General features: G+C 48.5%; 1 protein-coding gene and 1 long non-coding RNA gene across 11 annotated transcripts in view; one reads left to right on the top strand and one right to left on the bottom strand.

The window, feature by feature from the left end:
• The window catches only part of SLC4A4 (solute carrier family 4 member 4), a 146,466-nt gene extending 129,068 nt beyond the window's left edge, over positions 1 to 17,398 (top strand). For 5 of the 10 annotated variants that reach the window (XM_020585263.2, XM_039550501.1, XM_039550500.1 and 2 more), the window contains 7 exons: positions 1,332 to 1,510; positions 2,384 to 2,456; positions 5,879 to 5,947; positions 7,184 to 7,357; positions 9,738 to 9,899; positions 14,335 to 14,414; positions 15,371 to 17,398. In XM_020585263.2, the coding sequence (XP_020440852.2) occupies positions 1,332 to 1,510; positions 2,384 to 2,456; positions 5,879 to 5,947; positions 7,184 to 7,357; positions 9,738 to 9,899; positions 14,335 to 14,414; positions 15,371 to 15,476 (843 nt within the window). In that variant the 3' untranslated portion in view covers positions 15,477 to 17,398. Of the gene's footprint in view, positions 1 to 1,331; positions 1,511 to 2,383; positions 2,457 to 5,878; positions 5,948 to 7,183; positions 7,358 to 9,737; positions 9,900 to 12,373; positions 12,471 to 14,334; positions 14,415 to 14,940 lie in introns of all 10 variants that reach the window. The other 5 variants (XM_020585262.2, XM_020585261.2, XM_039550496.1 and 2 more) reach the window with 3 other exon arrangements.
• Positions 17,093 to 19,332, bottom strand: LOC104696826. The gene is made up of 3 exons (XR_753092.3): positions 19,022 to 19,332; positions 18,833 to 18,946; positions 17,093 to 18,606 (listed from the first exon to the last, which is right to left on the bottom strand). It is a non-coding gene; the product is annotated as an uncharacterized LOC104696826 (long non-coding RNA).
• Positions 19,333 to 19,630: the final 298 nt, after the last annotated feature.

Here is a 19,630-nt window from a genome sequence, read left to right as displayed (position 1 = left end):
GAGGTAATAGTGGTTCATTATTTAGATACCTGCTTCATCAGTTATCCAGAGAGCTACTGGAAATAGGAAGGGAGCTTCTGCTTGGAAAAGAGGAGGATGTTTCAATTCATGTGGTCGCTGTAAACTTTAGACAAGTAATGTGTAATTTAAGACCATCTGGAGCCCAACCTGGAGAGGAGACAGTTGAAGTACCAGGGAATGGGAAAGGTTTCTTGTATACAGTGATGACTGCTGGCTGATAGTATAAAAAACCCCCTTAGAACATCCCTGCTTGCCACCTGGATCTGGGCAGATAAATTCAATATCTGGGCCCTCGTGTTCCTCAGAGATGGCTGATCAGTTTTAGGTCTGTCTCCTGCAGCTAACTAAGCAGACATAGCATTTTCTTAAACACTCTTAAGAAAATATTCGCTGTTCTTCCCTCATGAAGAAGAGGCCCCTCGTCTCTGCAGCTTATGAACCACTGAGTGTGGTTTTGCTGTCAGCACTGGCTATACTTTTTTAGTAACAAAGTTATAAACACTCCAGCAAAGTACTGTTTGATATAAAAAAAGTATTCCCTGCTTCCTTTGTTATGGTGTGAGCATGGTATTTTGTGGAACTGAGGGTTCACAAGCCCCATCCTGTTGTTCCACACCAAAAAACACTTCCATGTGCAAGATCTGCTGTAGGAAAAAGGCATTTTTTTTTCTGCTCATCCTTTGCTAAAAGTGTTGGCAGGGTGTTGCTGGGTGCCCATCCCGGTGCCACCAGCCAGCCAAGGTAAGCAGCACATGTGTGAGGAAAACAGTGAAGACTATTCAAAGAAGCTAGATTGCTCTCCCTCCTGGGTCATCCTAGGCCTACATCATTTGTTTTTTCCAATAAAATCAAATTGAATGGGATTAAAAAAAGGTTAATCTGTTTTAAAATAGCAAACCTTAGAGGTTTGTCCGCTGTTTTTCTGAAGATCCCTTTTCTTGGTGGCTCTTTTGTTTCTTCACTTCTTCTCTTGGCACTTGTGACCACTGGATTTCCTGTTTGATTTCATTAAAGGATTTTAAAAATGGAGGATCAGAGGTGTTTGAAAAGGAATCAAGGATGAGGGCAACTTTCTCCTTTGGGTAGAGAATGAGGCTTTAGCTGTTCTAGTTGCACTCCTGGAGGAGCCTGGGGTTGGGTCCTGAGGGAGGTGCGTCCTTATGCTGTTCACAAGATCCGATGTATATCTGGTGTTTGGCTCTGCTGGCCTGGATGTTGCAGAAAGAAATGCTGCCTGTCTGGTGTGCCTCTGCCCTGCTCTGTAGGCATTTGGAATAATTAGGCTGAAGGTTGTTTGTCTCCCTCCACAGAAAGGTGCTGGATATCATCTGGATTTGTTCTGGGTGGCCATTCTGATGATTGTCTGCTCCTTTATGGGGCTGCCCTGGTACGTGGCTGCTACTGTCATCTCCATCGCTCACATCGACAGCTTGAAGATGGAGACGGAGACTTCAGCCCCTGGAGAACAGCCCAAGTTTTTGGGAGTGAGGTATGTCCAACCAGGAACACTGAATTACCTTGTTTGCCTGCAAAATCCTTTTGTACAAAGAATTTTGTGCTGCTTTCTCTCTATTTTCAAAGAAAATTCCTTGAGCAAGCCCCCATGTGATTCCTCCAAAGTTTATTTGGCACATCAGATGCAGTGTTCCTGTGTTAAAGGAAATAAATTTCCTGCAGATTTCTCTAACCAGAGAAATTTAGCATTCTTTAGCAAATGTAGTGGTCAAACATACAAATCTGCCATACCTAGTGCAACCAGCTCTACTTAATGAAGCGTTTTTTCCTGTGTTTGGTTGCCTTAATTAAGTGGTCTGAAGTGCCTCCGATGGGATTACTCCTGGAATCAGGCTGCTTGTTTAGGCAACTAAATAGAAATTTTATGGCCTGACTTTCAGTGTTCTGAAATACTACCGGCCGAGGTATTTTTGGATGTGGGAAGCCCTGTGGGTGCTGCTGAAGGCACATGTTCAGCACCCTGTGAAGGTCTGAATGATTTATCCGGCTGCTGGAGTGCTCTGGGCAGGGCTCACAACCTGTTACTGATCTCAGTGTGGAGAGCTGATGATTTATTGCCTCTCTGCATGCTCTGAGTACGGCTGTGCAGGGAGCTGGGAGTGCTGTTGGATGGTTTGTAATGTTTAACTTGTAAACACGCTCCCCCTGCTCAGTTGCAACGCTGTGTTGATCCCCAAACAGTGTAACAAAACGATCTGGGAGTTTAAAACAGAGGTCTGCCGGGCTTGGTCAGGATCCAGCCATCTGCCTGATGCTGGTGGCTGAAAAATGTGGCTGCAAAAATGGGTTTTGGGGATTTCAGCTGGCATTAAGTACCTGTGGTCCTGACTCAGTGATGTTGTTTCAGGGAGCAGAGAGTCACCGGAGTCATCGTTTTCATCCTGACTGGAGTGTCTGTCTTCATGGCTCCCATCCTGAAGGTAAAGACTGTTGACAGTTCTTTGAAAGCTTAAATCCAAAACTTTTGGAAGGAAAAACCAATATGTTTGTAGTGTGCTAGACCAGGGGTCACTATTCAGGGCTGGGGTTCTTGGGCACTGTGGGTTTTTTCCTTTTAAGATTATTTTTCCATGTTTGCATAAAGTTAAGTTCCCTTTTCTTTTATGGTTTTTTTTTATACCTCTACTGGGCCTGTGTTTTATGGAAAACATATTGTGGATAAAGCTCAGAGTATGGAAAACATGTTTCTGGAGGAAGCAGTGCAATTAAATGGCATTTCTTCATCTCCTGAACCGTTTTTTTCCTGTGAGGTTAGCCAAGGCTGTGGACAGATGTGCTGCTGATGGACCAATGGATCTAGGTAGGTTACTATTTTCCAAGACCAGAAATGTGTTGGCATGTAGCCACAGAGAAATGCATCCTTAGTGGATCATCAGATTGTAGAAGGAAACTGGAAAACCTGCTTATCCCTGTCTTGTGGAGGATGTTGCCTTCTCCGGGGATAGTGATGGACGTGGTGCCAAGCATGCACGTACTGTCCAGCAGGAGATGTCAGCTGCAGGAGCCCTTATCCATGGATCCGTAGGCCGATGGCATGAGCAGAAGATGTCAGACCAGTGGCACCGTGCGCCGTAACTGCGGGACAGAGCAGATGGGTGTCTGGAGGAGCATTTCTGGAGGCTGCAGATGAGTTTTTGGAAACCACAGGGACTGTGAGGCACAGTGAGATATGAGCCTGAGGGTAGGAGACAGGTAGGGAGCAGCAATGCTGCCTGTGGAGAGAGTGGAGACAGTGGATTTCCGAGCCACTGTGTTGCTGTTCTTCATTTCTAAGGTTGTTTAGCTCGAATTTTAGTGTCTTGGGTAACAGCTTCCACCTCCACACAAACAGGCATTTCTGTGCCTTTAATGCCTGATTGTGATAATCCTGGTTTTTACTTTATGTAACCTTTCCCTGCAAGATCCCTCTTCCTCTATTCCACTGGGGTCTGTTACTTCCCCTGTTATTGCTTCGGTCATTAATTATTTGTCTGGGCTTCCCCTAAGACAATGTGTGGGGAAGATCCTTGCTGGAGGACGCCTGGGGATAAGTCAGCACGCTCCTGGCCCACGTGCCAGTGGGAAGGACCTGGCAGGATTTCAGGACCTTTAGCAAATTCCAGTGGCAGGGTCCTGCTGGAGAGAGCTGCACTGCTAAAGACATTGCAGAACATTTCAGTCCTCTCCTGCCAGCGGCGAATTGAACGCTGGCAATCCCAAATTCAATAAACCAGGCAATCCACAGAATAATCCCAGCTTTGTTTTCTGAGGGCTTTGCGGTGGCTGTGCTGGTTTCGGAAGTTGCTGGTGTTTCTGCTCAGCCCAGGCAGATCTCCACAGAAACACCCTTGGCCCTGCTAGGCACTTTCCTATAAATACAGTTCTAAGCCTGTTGGCCTGCAGCAGCTTTGCTCGGAGCACCAAAGCCAATACCCGCATCGTTAGGGAAAACTTGGCCAAGGGAAAGTCTTCTGAAATGACAGCACTGGTTGCTGCTCTGCAGGATAATGTACTGATGTTTCACCTCGGGATGATCCACAGGATTAATCGTCATGGAATGGTGAAATAATATTCAGACATTTTTCTTACTTTTAAGAAAAACCCATGGAAATAAATAAAAGGGGAGGAGAAGAGAGCAGTGAAAATGAGCTAGGAAGCTCAGCTCTTGCTTACTGGAGCTACTGTCATGTCTTGTTTCATCCCTCAGATCCAGTGAGGGTTTTGAATCCCGTGGTCACCCACAGCTTTGTGAACCACACGCTGGGTCCCCGTCCCTCGCACAATGGTGTTGGCAGACCCCACGCTGCAGAAAAAGCATTTGCCTTCGAATGGGAAAGATCAGTGTGGCTCACTCGAAGGAAGAAATAAATCCCAGAGAAGGATGAGTTAGCAGTTAACAAGCTCACAGGAGGTGATGGGCAGTGAGACTCGGGAAGGAAGGAAAAATGCAGGCAGGGAGGCTTTGGACAGCATGTGGCCGGGTGACTTTGGTGATCATGTGCCCCCAGGGGAAATGCCTGCTGGAAATGATGAATAAGGTGATGGGGAATATGCTAAAACACTGGATAGCTGCTGTGTTACTTGCCTCTTCAACGATCTCTGTGCAGAGGTAGGAAGGGGAGGGTTCCCAGCACAGAAGTGCTGGGAACAGTGGGCGCTGTGGCCTGGCTGTGGCTGCCATTCAGTGGCAGCCACCTGGCACTGCACGAGGGGCTATCCTTTGGAGCTCATCCCATCCTCCCTGGGCTCCAGGAAATCCTGCAAAGGCCATTATTCAGCTCCTGCCTGTGGTTTGTTCCAAGCATCCCTGTTCCTGTCCTGCCAGGCTGGCTGCCCACTTCTGTGTTGAGGGACAGAGGCTCATTCTGGGGAGCCTGTCTGGTGTTCCCCTGCACCTTCTTCACTCCCGCGGGGAGATGTGCCCAGTGTGGAGGAATGGGCAGCACTTAGCACTTTGAGGGAGCAGAAAGCGATGTTTGAAAGGACGCATCCTGGCAACGAAGAAGGGAAGTCACAGTCCTGTATTTGGGAGTAGTTACGGATTAATGTGTGCAAGAGACGGAGCAGGCAGAGATTGGCTTGGCATGACTGTTGTCGCTGAGGTGGGACTCCAAAGAACAGCCTTTCTGCATGGATTTGCATGGCTTACTGAGCTGGACTGGACCTGGAGTCACAGGATTGTTTCAACTGGAAAAGCTCTCTAAGATCACCCAGTCCCACCAGCACTGCCAAAGTCACCACTAAACCATGTCCCCAGGTGCTACATTTACCCTGCCTTTAAATTCCTCCAGAGATGGTGACTCCAGCACTGCCCTGGAAAGCCTGTGCCAGGGCTTGAGAACCCTTTCTATGAAGGAGTTTTTGCTAACATCCCACCTAAACCTCCCCTGGCGCAACTTGAGTCCGTTTCCTCTTGCTCTGTCACTTGTTATCTGGGAAAACTGGGTATACCACAAACTACAGGACCATGCTGCCATCTTTTCTTCTCTGCCTTCTGCTTCCACAAATCAGAGGTGAAAGGCAGTTTGAAGCTCACTGGAATACATTTGCCCACCTGCTGCTCAACTTGCTGAGTGACTGGCATCGTTCCCTCTGGTTCTTGACAAGATGTCCAAGTCCTGGTGAAGTGGGAGAGTGTGATTGCACAAATGTCCTTGTGTCTCTCAAAACACAGCAGAAGGATTTATTGCTTATTTGCCTTTATTTTGCTTTATTATTTGTATCGCTTCATTCCTCTGTGTTGTCCACTCATGGGTGCAGTTTGAATTGATGACAGGCTGGGAGTGTTGTCCCACCGTGTGTTAGCGGTGCATGGCATATGGGGAGGTTGTTCACCTGGTCTCTCATGCTCTTCCTCCCACAGTTCATTCCCATGCCTGTGCTCTATGGTGTCTTCCTCTACATGGGAGTTGCATCCCTCAACGGCGTGCAGGTGAGTCATCAACCAGCACAGGGCTTCTTCCACAACCCTCCAGCTTTCCCCTTCCCCTTCACTGCCTCCTCTTCCTTCCCAGGAAACCCATGGAGGGTGGCAGCTGTTGACAAACTCTGCCACAGCCTGGGTGTCCTGAGATGGGAGACCAAGGGAGAGTGGCCAAGTGGGCACTTGTCAGTGCCAGGGGCTGCTTTGTGAAGGCCTGGGTCCATCTTTGGCAAACAGGACAGGGCTTGGAGCAACCTGGTCTAGTGCAAGGTGTCCCTACCCATGGCAAGGGGGTGGAACAAGAGGATCCCCTTAGGATCTCCTCCAACCCAAACCATTCCAGGATTCTGCAGGCTTCTGCCCCAGCTCAGGCTCACTCCCAGGGTGGTTTGGGTCCTCTGCCACTGAAGGCAAACAAGGAGGATGATTTATGGCAGCAGGGTCATTCCTCAATGCTAATGAGCAGGGACATTGTTCTCCAGGGAGGGGAAGCCAAGCCCCTCATTTTGTCATTGAGGAAATCTTACGTAAGGAGCCATTCTCATGCCCAGTGCCTGTAGCTGGCCCAAGGAGGCTGGACGCGGTTTTGTTGCTTTCTGGTACCCTGTTAATTGTGGCTTTTCTTTTTCGTGCTGGGTTGTGCCCTAAGGGGAAGGGACTGCCTGTTCTGTGAGCCCCAGAATTCCCTCGGGTGTTCTGTAAAACAGCTCCAGCTTCCATTCATTGGTGCGGGGTCCGTCTGGTCCAGGCAGTGGGCAGTGAGCCCGCGCTCCGGCAGGGGACAACGAGGGGATTGTCCTGCTGGGCCCCGGGCTGGCTCTCCTGTAGGGGATTTCCCCTGCTCCCGACCCAGGTGGTGGGGGGACTGGGATCAAGAGTGTTTTTTACTCTTTGAGAAATCCCCATTTTGGTTTAACTCCCAAGTCCATCCGGTCCAGCATAGGGCAAAGGGACACTGCTGGGAAAGCTGCCCGTCTTCCTTGCTCTTCGGTGAGGTGCTCTTCTGTTCGCTGGCAGTGCAGTGTCTGCCCTCGCCTCTGTTGACCTCTGCTCCCAATTTATTTGGGGAAAACAAAAGCATTGCTCCTGAAGGCTGAATGTCTTCCCTTGGCAGGAGCAGGGAACAGGAGGACAGTAAAAATACCCCAGAGTGTGATGCTGACCCTGGTTTAGGCATTCATTTTGTTTTCTCTTCTTTGTGCATCCTGGGTTTCATTTCACCATCCCCTTTATTTTCCTTTCCAGTTCATGGATCGTCTGAAGCTGCTCTTGATGCCTCTAAAACACCAGCCTGACTTTATCTACCTGCGTCACGTCCCGCTGCGCCGGGTACACCTCTTCACCTTCCTGCAGGTGGTGTGCCTGGCCCTCCTCTGGATCCTCAAATCCACTGTGGCCGCTATCATATTCCCTGTCATGGTAGGTGATGCTCTTCTTTGTTGCTGCCTGCTCCGAGCTTCCCCTCCCCCTCCCCAAGCTGAACCCCTTTGTTCCAAGCGCGGGCAAAACCAAATGTAACTCAAACTCTTTAGCAGGGTCTGATTTGCCGGTCACCCCGGCTCCGCCCCCAGTCCTCCCCTTTCCCCTTCTCCGAATAAAAGAGAGGACCAAGGGGGGACCTGCCCTCTTTTGGCTTTGCAACTCTTTCTGGCACCATCTGTGTGCTTCTGTTTCTTTTGAAAGCTTCTAATTGTGGGAAATTAGGCAAGCTAAGAGCTATAATTCTCCCTCTTTGCTTCTGCTGGTGGTATTAGATTTGCAGCTACCATTTTGCCGCTTTTAGAGCTACTGAAATGCTAGATTGCCCATGCTACCTCTAGGCTGCTTGAGGCTTTCTTAAGGCATTAAACTACTAGCCTAGCCGGTAAAAAGCTGTAAGTATACCCCCACACTCCTTCACATCCCTCACTTGCACCACAGCCTGCTCCTTCCTTGCTTGTACACTCCTGTAAGTGTGTAAATCCAACCTCTCCCTGGCAAATCTCTGGCTCAGAGCTCCACTCACGGCACTCACATAGCACTGCACGGGGTCAGTGTGGCTGTGGCTGCCTTTACATAAATCGTCTGGAGGAAAACGAGCCTGGAAAGTTAATTTTTTCCCAGGATGGTGTAGTTAGTGTTGACCATTCGTGGCTGCCAAGGTGAGGTTTGCCGTGGTTTCTCCTTGAGCTGCACGAACCAAGGAGAGTGACATAGTTTTCCTGTTTTAGTCCACACTAACTACCAGATACAAAATGTCTCCCTGGCTTTTAAATAGCACAAATTGACAAAACCAAGAAGGAGGCTCAGTGCTAAGAGGGGTGCCAGAGGGAGGGAAAGGGAATGTCTCTTTTCCTTGAACTCAAGTAAAAAGACACTAATGTTGTTTACCATCAGTGGGTGATTATTCATATTAGAACTAGACCTATAGACACAGTTAGGCACTCTCTGGCTTGGAGATGGGTCAGACTTCTGCAAAGACAAAGCTTTATGAAACTCCTGAATAAATCGTGGCCCCAGGTCACCTAATTTCAGGTTTATGGACAAGTAAAATATCAGTTGTGGGGGCAGGTAGGAGCTGCAGTGCTTATTCAAGGGAGAGAAGGAGGGAGGGCAGAACCCAGATACAGAACAAGATGGTGAAATGAGAAAAGATGATGCAAGTAAAAAAATCCTCCAAGTGTTCCTGCTGGGACACATGCTCCTGTAAAAGATGTTAAAAATTAGTAGTAATTCCCACTGATGTGGCATTCCATCGCAATTCCATGGCTGTGTTGCACTGATTTTGGAAGCTGAATCTAAAATCTCTGCCCATATTAGAATCTGAGTGAAACCCAAGGCTGCCAAAGTTTGTTAGAATGGTGCAGACTCGGGGAAGGCACAGCCACAGCTTTGATGGAGCTGGATGTGATGGCAAAAGCTCAATTTTCTGCACTCATGAGCAAAAAAAAATACAGACTTCCAGTTTGTGAGGGTTTGCCCAACTCCCTGTTTATTTGGAGGAAAGGCATTTTCAACACAGTAATTCATAGTGGGATGATCACGAGTGTCTGCATGGCATCTTTCCACCCTGAGTAATTCCTCACGTCCGTAACTGCGTCTTAAGTTGCACAAGTGAATGCTTGAGATCTTTTCCTAGGAATTGTTTGTGCTGCGGATCATCATTGCTTGGGACAAAGTTTTCCTTGAAGGCAGCCTGTTGGGAATGGGTTACAGCTTCCAGCCTGTGGATGTAGCCATTAGCAAAGCCTATGTGGGATCCCAGTGGCCTCTGCTGGGGGGGTCAGACCCAGCGTCCATGTAAACACCCATTTCAGACATGTGCCTTCCTTTTTCCCAGTGCTTTCATTGCAGTCTTGCACAGAACAAGCTTTTCCTCCAGTTTCCTGCTGCCACAATCCCAGTAAACTTTATTCTGCAAACTCTGGGAGCATGGATTGGCACTTGTCTGATTTCTTAAGAGCTCAGCTGGGCAAATGGTGAGAAGTAAGTCAAGGTTTTATTACTCAGGCTGTCCTGTGAACCTGCCTCCAAAAGTAAATGCAAGTGCTCGGTTTTTTCTATTTATTGTTTAGTAATACAGGATTACTCAGTGATTATGATACTGTTTTGTGTCCACTGCTTCTGTTTTTTTCTGACATGAGGCAGTCACAGCACAACCTTTCAAGCTGACAGAGATGTCCCAGGTGTTCACCACCTTCTCTGTATGTTCATTTACAGCCAGAATTCAAGAGTATGGGCTTAGAAGCAGAACTGAGAGGAATGCAGTGTTCCAAATGAAAGGTAAAATGTGACTGGGAATGCCTCTCTGCCTTTGCAGATCTTGGCCCTGGTGGCAGTCAGAAAAGCCATGGACTACCTCTTTTCCCAGCATGACTTAAGCTTTCTTGACGACGTCATTCCAGAAAAGGACAAGAAGAAGAAAGAGGATGAGAAGAAGAAGAAAAAGAAGAAGGGCAGTATGGACAGTGACAATGATGATGTAAGGAGCTTCCTGCTCTTGTCATATTCCTCCTTCCTAGGTAGCTGCCGGGGTTAGCTTCCAGTAGCTAACCCCCAGCATGTTCCATGCCCTGCCCAGTGCTGCAGGCTGGACATTTTCCAGCTACCTGGGGAGCTGACAGCTCAGTCTTTTGCTGCTGCAGCAAATGGGTCCCAAAGAAAACTTATTTTCTACACTGCCTTCCCTTTTCCAGCCTGTGGTGGGTGGTTTGTGCATTGCCAGGAATGAAATCGCACTTTCCAAGAGCACCAGGTACCTGCTGAGATGTCATGCCCCTTGCTAGAATGCCTCTCATGACCCTGCCTCCTCCAGCTTCCCTCCTGCGCCTTTCTCCCCTTCGTTGTCTCTTGCATTTTAGGAGGAGAATGCTTTTCACCAGCAGCTCAGGTCCTTCTGGTTTTTTTTTTTTTAATATTTTTGTAATGGCTCTTTTGGAAAGCACAAAATAGATGTGATTTGTCATATTGCAGGAAAAACTGCTTTGTGTTGGTAAACCTCATCACCTAAGTGTTTCCCGAGCATCCGTGCCCTCTGCAGTACACTCTGGTCCTACCTCAGGGGGCAGCATGCCCTAAATAGTGAAAAGTGACCCGGCTAGACCAGACCCATGTGCCTTTGACTGTTCTCTTTCCTTCTCTATATATAAAAAGAAGAAATGTAGTCCTGGTGCTTTTACATATTCTCCTTCTCAGCTCTAACTCAAATCCTTTAAATTTGCATTGAAGTGCTAAAGCCACTCTGTGGTGAGTTCTAAGCATGGCGTCACTTCTGCTCACGTCCATGAAGAAGGGCCTTTCCTGGGGTGTAGGGAGAGGTAAGGTCGCCTGAAGCTGGAAAAGAATCCCATTTTAGTGCAGTGGGAAAAACAGCTCAGAGGATTGGCTTTTAGTTCAGACTAAGTTCAGCAAGCAGCCCTGTCCCATCATTCCTCCAGTTCCCAGGGCGAGGGTTATCTTGAGCACCTCTGAGCAAACCAAAATGAGATTAAAAGAGGCCCTCCTGAGTAGTCAGCAAAGGTTTTACTCCGTCCCCTCCTCTTGACTGGTGTGAATCCAGCAGCATCTTATCCCGAGCCATGGGTCCCCTCTCTCCAGTATGTTTTAAGATACTTCCTCTCTTCCCAGGCTTTTCCTGAATTCCAGGTACAGTAATTAACCTAATGGGTAAGAGATTTTATGCAAAATACTGGTTCTTAACTCTTGTTGGTTTTTTTTCAGCACTTGCTTTTACCAGCTTCCTGAACATACAGCACTGGGCATTACTGGTTGGATTACATTCACACTTTCCCTTCCAGAAATATCCACCCCCCAGAGTTAATCCTGTGGGATTCGGGGGGCAATATATGGATCCGAGTTCAGCCAAGGGAACTGCTGGGTGTTGCTTGTGCTTTATTTGAGTTTCGCTTGTCCCTGAGCCTCATAAAAATAGTCCTGAGGAAACATCTTGCTGTTGGAGTATGAAATAAGGCACTGGATATCAGTTATGTTAAAAAACAAATTAAAAATAAGAATAATAATCCAAGGAGAGCCATTCTCTGGCCTCTTTAGTGTTTTCCTGCCCTGACTGAAAGGTCTCCTCCCTCCGCCCTGGTGTTGTGGGTCTGGTTCTCTTCAGGAACAAAGATGTCCCAACACTTCTGGCAAATCCCACTTTTCTTGCTTTGGCCAAGTCAGGCAGTATCAGCCTTTCCCTGCCTATGAGGAGTTCCCTTTATTTTTAAAAGAGCAAAACAATTCCAAGCACCTCCAGTTAAGCAGAAACAGGTGGGTGACAGAAGGCAGTGGGGTGTAAAATTCTGCTGGTACCCAACCCTGGCTTTTCCCTCATCCTGACCTGGTTGCTGTTTCTCTGGCTGGGCCAGGGTTACAGAATTCTTCCAAGGGCTCTGGAATTGATGAACCAGAGGTGTAACTGAGATTGGGTTTGACTCCACTTGCATTAAAGAGAGATCTGAGCCAGTCTGATGTAAGGAACCTCTGCCATGTCATATCTGGGCCCTGTAGAGCAATTGGGAACAACCAAGGGCTTTTACAAAAATCCCAGCAGGATAAAGGGTTTGGATGAGCTTTTCCAGCAGCCAGTGCCCTGCTGTGTCCACCCACAAATGCATTTTCCATCTCTATTTCCTGCAGCTGACTCCAGGCAGAATGGGATCGTGTCTTAGAAGACGATGGGGTGGGAAGAGGGAAGATTTATTGCAAGTTACAATTCCACAAGATTATTCTTTCAGTCTGTTTTATTTTCGGAGTATGAGGGATGAAGGGAAGTGGGGTGCAGTGGGGAACCAGTGGAATCCATCAGGCAACTAAGCTGGAGGATGCTTTTCTCTTTTTTCTTCTTTTCTTGTCCTCGTTCTTACAGAACTATGTGAAGGATAATTTTAATGTGTGGGAGACGATAAAGAGAGAGAGCACTGGGAATATTCTAAGACCTTTTACACGTTTCTTTCACAGTCTGACTGCCCCTACTCAGAAAAAGTCCCAAGTATTAAAATACCAATGGACATCATGGAGCAGGAACCTTTCCTAAGTGATAGCAAACCTGCCGACAGTGAGTAGAACTAAGCTCTTGCATGCCTGCTTGACTCTGACTTGCACTACAAAAATATATCTCTGTATATTTAGAGTGATATTTTTTATTTTTTAATCTTTCCTTTTACTTGAGAAGTACTTTTCTCTTGTTCTTTTTTTTTTTCCTCTCCTTTTTAATTTCCAGGCCCCTGCTTTATGACAGATTTTGCTTTTGTGAGCTTTTTTTTTTTTTTTTTTTCTTGCTGGTTACAAAATCAGTGTTGTTCCTTCTGGTGCCTCCAGTTTAAGTGCTTTTCTCCAGCTCCTCACAGGCCTCCCGGCCACCCACTCTCTCTTCCTTTCCTCTCCCTCTCTCCCTTGGTGTTAACCTGCTGATGGTGGGATTTATTTTTTTCCTCTGAGCCTGGTGTTCTGGATTTGCAGCGCTGTCCTGTCACTGTTTGTTCCCTTAGGTGCCAAGCAGTTGCAAAAATCAGCATTTAACAGAGTAATTAATTATTTGTGTCATTAAGCTGCACAGGCAGAGATCAGTTGGCCATTAACATATTTCCCTTCTAGGGTGATTTGTGCTCTTCTTTTTGGTTTTAATTTCTCATGTTAATAGCTATAATTGATGAATTTAATCTTTATTTTCAGTCATTCCCATTTTACATTTTCCTCTTTTAAGTGAGGAATCACGGCTGACCTTGGTGATTTTGCCTTTGGGATGACTTTTTAAAGTACTAAGGGTGTCATATGCTCTTTTCTTCTGAGGGGGGAGGGGAGAAATACAAACTGAAGTAATAAATCAGTGCTGCTGCCAGGCTAGTGCTTCCTAGGAACAGGACCTAAACCCTGAGATCTTTAGATCCTTAATTTGTCCGTAGGGCTGAAGAGCTGGGAGCCAGGTCCCCTTCCTTTAGGTAGCATACAGAGGCCTCAGGGAATGCTAAGCGTTACCCCGTGGGTTTTAGATACAGGAACACTTAGAGATTGGGATTATAAAACAAAACCATTGGAAAGGAGACATTTTCTTGGCTGTTTGGATATCCTCAATGTTTTGCTGATGTCAGCGCATCATCCAAAATCAGCCTCAGGCAGCCACACATCCTCCTCATTCTGTGTTTTTTGTACGTTCCTGATGTACTAAAACCAAATTGCATCCTAAATATTGTTACTCAGGATTTTAGGATCAGATGCCTTTTTTCCAACATCTTAAGGGCTAAAATAGTTCAGGAAAAGGTAATTCTGCCATCAACCCATTTGTGGGAATGCCCTTGGAGATAGAACAGGGTAAATCACCCATGAGCTGAGCTGTAGTTGGTTAGTGTATTTATGCATTTTTATAATCCAGTATTTTATTTGCTGGTTTTTAATTAGAAACAATGCAAAATAAAAACTAAAATTTACCAGGCCACTGGAATGAAAAAAAAATCAGCACCAGTGTGGGATTGTGCTTGAATACAACTCTGCCATCCAGAGTATATTCCTGATAGTACCACTAACATCAGCTCTCCTGCAGCAAGAGCGGGAATGGGACTCTTATTCCCAGAAAGCACGCTTCCCATAGGGTTGGGGGAGAGAAGCTAGTCCAGGCCACAAGCCACCCTGTTTCTCCCAAGGACTTTGGGTGCGACAGTGGGAGTGCGGGGTAACTGAGGGGTGTAGATCCAAGGTAAGTGTCAAGCCCAAAAGGTGGGGGAACTCCTGGGAAATGGGTCCTGTTCGCACCCAAATACTTTGGAGGAGAGACAGGAATGGAGTGTTTCCTCACCAAGCTGTGGATCCATCTGGCAGCTAACAGGAAAAGAGCTTGGCCCATAGATGTGGGTTGGAGGCGCTGAGGCAGGGCTTGAGGCGCGGTTGGTGCTGCCGCAATGACAGCTGAGGTTTTCTTCCCCCAGGAGAAAAATCACCGACATTCCTTGAACGCCACACATCGTGCTGATACAATTCCCTTCCTTCAATCACACGCCATGCCAAGGTAAGCACCCGGGAAGTGCGCTTTGGAATGAGTCAGAAAAATGCACCTCTGCCCCCTCTCAGAACACAGCAAGTTTCCTATAGGGAATTCTTAAAAAACACTTGCAGAACATTCCCTACACTGGGTTGCTGCTTCCCAAGGTGATTATGAACAAGTTGATTCCATAGTTATTCCAGCCCCTGGCAGTGCTTGGGATGGGGAGTGGAGAGCCTGTGAGAGACCTGAAGGCTCCAGTGGCCCTGGATAGACCCTGGCTGCAGCACTGAGGACTGGTTTGGGAGTCGGACCAGGAGAAAGACGTGGAGCTCCTGGGAGGAGTCCAGAGGGGCATTGCCAAGGGGAAATAACCCATTTTTCCATATCTGTGGTGGAAAATAGAGTAAATAATAATCTTAAATTGCAGCAAGTAATAATTGCTCAGAGTCCGGTCCTTGGGGCCAGCTTGGGCCTCCCGGCACCAGGAGTGGGATCTGGACCTAGGCAAGTTTATTCCTCTGAAACATCAAAGGTGTGTCCGTGCTTACAGGTCTTAGACAGCGGCTGAAATTCATCCCAGTGGCGATGCCCAGATTATTTCAATGGCAGTTGATGGGTATTGTCACAGCCTGCAGTGAAGCACCAGGATGCCCCATCCCTGCAAGTGTCCAAAGCCAGGTTGGACGGGACTTGGAGCAGCCTGGTCTAGTGGAAGGTGTCCCTGTCCATGGCAGGGGGTGGAACTGGATGAGCTTTAAGGTCCCTTCCAAGCCAAACACTTTGGGATTCTGTGAGGCACAAGTGCAGGACACTTGGAGCTCCTGGGTCAGTGAAATGGGTGGTTTTGCCTGCTGCTGTGAGCAGTGTTCAGACCAGCTCATTCAGATTATCTGTGTGTGGGCCTTACCTTAAATCCAGCCGTGTATTCCCAAAGCCCAGCGTTTGTCCTGCACTGACGTTGTCTGTCGTCTTCTTCGCAGCCCTCCACGAACTCCAGTAAAAGTTGTGCCTCAAATTAGAATAGAACTTGAGCCTGAAGACAATGGTTATTTCTGGAGGAGCAAGGGAACAGAAACTACTTTGTAATTTGTCTGTCTGTCCAATCTTTTACAAATTCATTTTGTCAGTAGCCAAATGTTAAGAAGCTCCCTGCTCCCGCCGGTGAAGGTAATTGAGCCACCCCGCTGCCCCTCCCTCCCCACGGCCCCAGGTCTGTCCGGGTCCCCGCGCTGCCCAGGACTCGGATTGCCTTCTCCTCGGCTCCGAAGCGCAGCGAGGGCAGGAGCGTTACAGATGTCACGTCGGACCTGTGGGAATGCCAGAGGCACTGGCTGTTGTGCACCGGTGTTTGTCTGGCAGAACAGAGCTGACCTCCAGGCTAATTCCATGTCTGCTCCCACTGCTCAGAGATGCTGGAACATGCTGCTAACCCTCATGTGCTCTCACCTGTAGATAAAAGAGAAGGTACTTCACTCCCAGCACAGACAGACCATTGCCATCGCTGTAGCATGTTTGGAAATGTCCCTTTCCTATGCAATTTTTTTTTAAAGAAACACTTTAATGGACTTAATCCGTCAGGTACATGGAAGAGTGTTATTTTCCTAGATTATTTTGTTTAAATTATGGGGGCCTAACCTATGACTTCTTTTTTTTTGACAATTTTTTTAACCTTTTTTTAATTACTGTAAAGAAAAATGAATTTTTTTCCTGCAGCAGGAAACATATAGTTATGAGTAGTTCTACCTCTTATTTCTAGATGCCAGGCTTTCTGTAAAAAAATGTATTGTACCATATATAATGTGATTTTTACAAAAAACAAACCCACGACATCACACCACAATCTCCAGGACCTGCATAGAGCTGGATCAGTTCAGTTAACACCTTCTGCTCCAAAGCATCTGTTTTTCTTAGGGTTATGTTGGTTTTTTGGAGTTTTTTTATGAGTAATCCCTGCTGTGAAGGAGACTTAAATCTCTCATGATCTTAGAAGAGTCTTAAAGATACTGTTGGTCCAACGCTACGGACAGATGCTGGTTATATCCCTGTTGTTGATTTCGGACATGGGATCACTCCATGATTTCCATGGGACACCGGTGTGTGTGTGTGTGTGTGCAGTGAGAAGACCCGAGGTGTGGCTCAGGCACAGCGGACGAGGAGGAAGATGAAGGTGGCCTGCTGGGATGTTCATCCCGACATTCGGATTCGCAAACATCTGCATCCTCCTGCATCCCACACCTGTCTACCATCATCTACAGAATTTACCCTAAACCTTGGCTACTCAGCCCCAGACCCAGCGATGCAGCAAGACTAAGCAGGCCAGGCACGGGTATCCCAGGATTTTGGGGTGGAAGCAAGCGAGTGAGCATCACCTCAGGAGAGAGGTTTTTCTCTCCGTAATGTGTTTATACTGGTGCGTGCATCTAAACATGCGTTTGGGAAACTGCACTTCACCAGGACATGGGGGAACACACTAAAAGCTTCATCCAAAAATGAAAAACAAAACAAGAAGAAAAAATACCCCAGCTCTCCAGGTGAATTCCCTGATGGAGACAATCCCGTAACAGAGGATGGGCACATGCTGCCACTTAGTCCTTGCGAAACCAAAGTCTGGGTTGGTGAAGTCAAGAGGATTTTCTGATGGTGCTGAGACCTTAATGCCAAATTTTACCATCTGCTCCCACATAGGAGCCATCACCTCCATACAGCCCCTGCTCACTCTCGAGGGGTCTCCCATTTCCATGAAATCTGTGTTGGGTAACCCAGGAACCTGGCTGCAACCCACTCTGAAAATGCTGGGGAGACTTGGGAAAGACCTGAAGAGGAGTAGCTCTGGGATCCCTTCTGCTGCTGGAGGACAGGTAACTTGGGAAGTGTGATGCCAGCTTTAGCCAGTGAGCTCCATCTCTTGGTGAACACCTGCTCCTGGCTCACCATGGGGACGCAGGCTCGAGCGTTGCCTGCAGAGTACACAGGAGCTGCTTGGGTCCTGCCCAGACTCTGGATGTGTAGTAGTCCCAGAGGAAAGGTGCCCTCAGGTGGATCCCAGGGGCTCTCCCGGTCAGTTCGACAGGCACAGCTTCCATCTGCTGGTGCCTGGTGACCTGTCTCCCCAAAAAGGAGGTCTTTGCTTCCGAACCATGTTAAATGCACTTGAAGTGTCCTGACTGCTGATGTAGATCTTTCTCTTTGTGTTGTGTTTTTTGTGTTGTGCCGAGAGCAGCGCTGCCGACAGGACAAAGGGTTCTCTGGGGCTTTCCATGAGAAACACCCACTGCAGCAGGGAAGAGCCTGCAACATGGCAAGGAAAGGTTCTCTGCACGCCGTATGCCTTCGAAAATAACTAAAACATCCTTTCAATCCAAATTAGGCATTTTGTCAGAAAAGCCTGGGGGTGGGTGCTTCAGGGAGCAGATGTGGAGACTGACCCAAAGCCCTCCAAGATCAGAGGCAGCCGTCAGAAATGACCTTCCCCCAGCAAATCCAAGGTCCCAGCTCACGGTGGGACGCATGATGGCCGCTGGCTACAGCCAATTCGGTCCCTGCCCGGCCTGCACTTCCCCCTCCCCTGGGCTGATACAGCTTTGTGTCTGTATTGGAATCAAGTCGCACTTTCAGATACTTTCATTATTGTTTTTAATTCTCCTAAGTCCGTGTTTGCTTTGGAGGAGAGAATGAGAGCTTAGGATGAAACAAAGTGGATCAGATGGTGGAACTAAAAGGAAAAAAGCAGAAAACATTTCAAATATATTAAAGTGATGATTTTTTTTTCCAGTAATATAAAACATGAAATTCCTTATAACATTATAGTATTTTACAGTTTTATGAAGCTTTCTATTGTGACTTTTATGGAATCAAAAGATGAAGATGATGAGATATTTTAGCATTTATATTTTTCAAAATTAAATGTATACTGAAAATAAAGTAACTTTATGCATTTATGGGAGAGTTTGTGTCTTTTCCCTCATTATGCACCAAGTCTTGTCTGATTGAACCGAGATCCCAGAATCAGTGGGGTCATACAAGGGGCTCCCCGACACTCTAGTGTTGGACCCACTGAAGCATGTTTTGGGATACCTGGGGGAGTGGTTGGATCTGCGGGGTCACCAGAAGGTCCGGAGGTGGCACAGATCTCTGTCCAACTCCTGTCGCCTGTGCACAGGCAGTGAGGATGAGGCTGGTGTGCCTGGGCTTCTCCACAAAACCTCTGGTTTCTGGGCTGAAACGTGCCATGATCAAATTAGCTTTCTGACCTTGTTCCTTGGCCAGGAATAACCATCGAAGGACTTAGGGGAAGAGCAACCATCGGAGCCTCTCTGGCTCCACCAGTGTTACGAGTGCACGTACCTATGCGTCCACTGGACCCCCACCAGCCACTCCCCTCTGGGCCCCTTTCCCTGCAAGCGGGACCCCTACTTGCACACCTCTCCCGCCTCTGAGCTCACCTGGAAAAGGAGGGCCTGCCCAAAGGGCAGCACGTGAAAGCGAAGGCAACTCGGGGGAGCGCTGGGCTGTGGGCTGCTTTTGGCATCTTTGCACAGCTGCTGGGAGTGGTACCCCTGGTGCAAGTGAAAATCATCCCCTTAATAACCAAACTATATAACCAAGGTGAGAAGGAAGGGTCAGGAACTGACCGTCATCAATCTTAGGGATCTTTTCTTTGAGCTTTGGAGCAGGTAGCATGGGCAGAGTCCTCATACATCTCCCTGGGGACCAAGGATGTAGATGAGCCCAGTGGTCTGACAGGTATCCTCCTTCAGGAAGCAGGGAAAAATGCAGCAGGTGGAGACCTGGAGGGGTCCACCTGCGGGTGGAGCCCCGGAGCAGCTCCTCCCGCTCACGGCGATCCAGCCCCGCTGGTTCCATCGGGACGCAGCGGGCGGCAGCTCCACGGGGCTGGGGTCCCGGGGAAGGGACGGCGGGGCGGGCGGTGCTCTTCCCGAGGGCGCGGTGGCCTCGGGCTGGCGGAGCGGCGGGGCCGGGAGCGGGAGCGGGAGCGGGAGCGCGCTCCGGGGCTGCGGGGCCGGCCCTGCCCGCGCGGGGGCGCCGCGCTCGCACCGCGCTCCGTGACCGCCAGAGGGCGCCCCGCGGGGTCCCGCGCCCACACGGAGGGGGAGCCCCGGCCCCGCCCGGCCCCGGAGCGGCTCCGCGACCGCACCGCGAACCGGCCCCGCTCTGCCGCACCCGGCACCGCCCGCCCGCGGCGATCCGGGCCCCGGTACCACTCCCGGCCCCGATCCCGC

Source organism: Corvus cornix, chromosome 4 (assembly GCF_000738735.6).
Source record: "Corvus cornix cornix isolate S_Up_H32 chromosome 4, ASM73873v5, whole genome shotgun sequence".
Classification (NCBI taxonomy): domain Eukaryota; kingdom Metazoa; phylum Chordata; class Aves; order Passeriformes; family Corvidae; genus Corvus; species Corvus cornix.
This window is presented reverse-complemented; position numbering and strand designations above follow the sequence as displayed.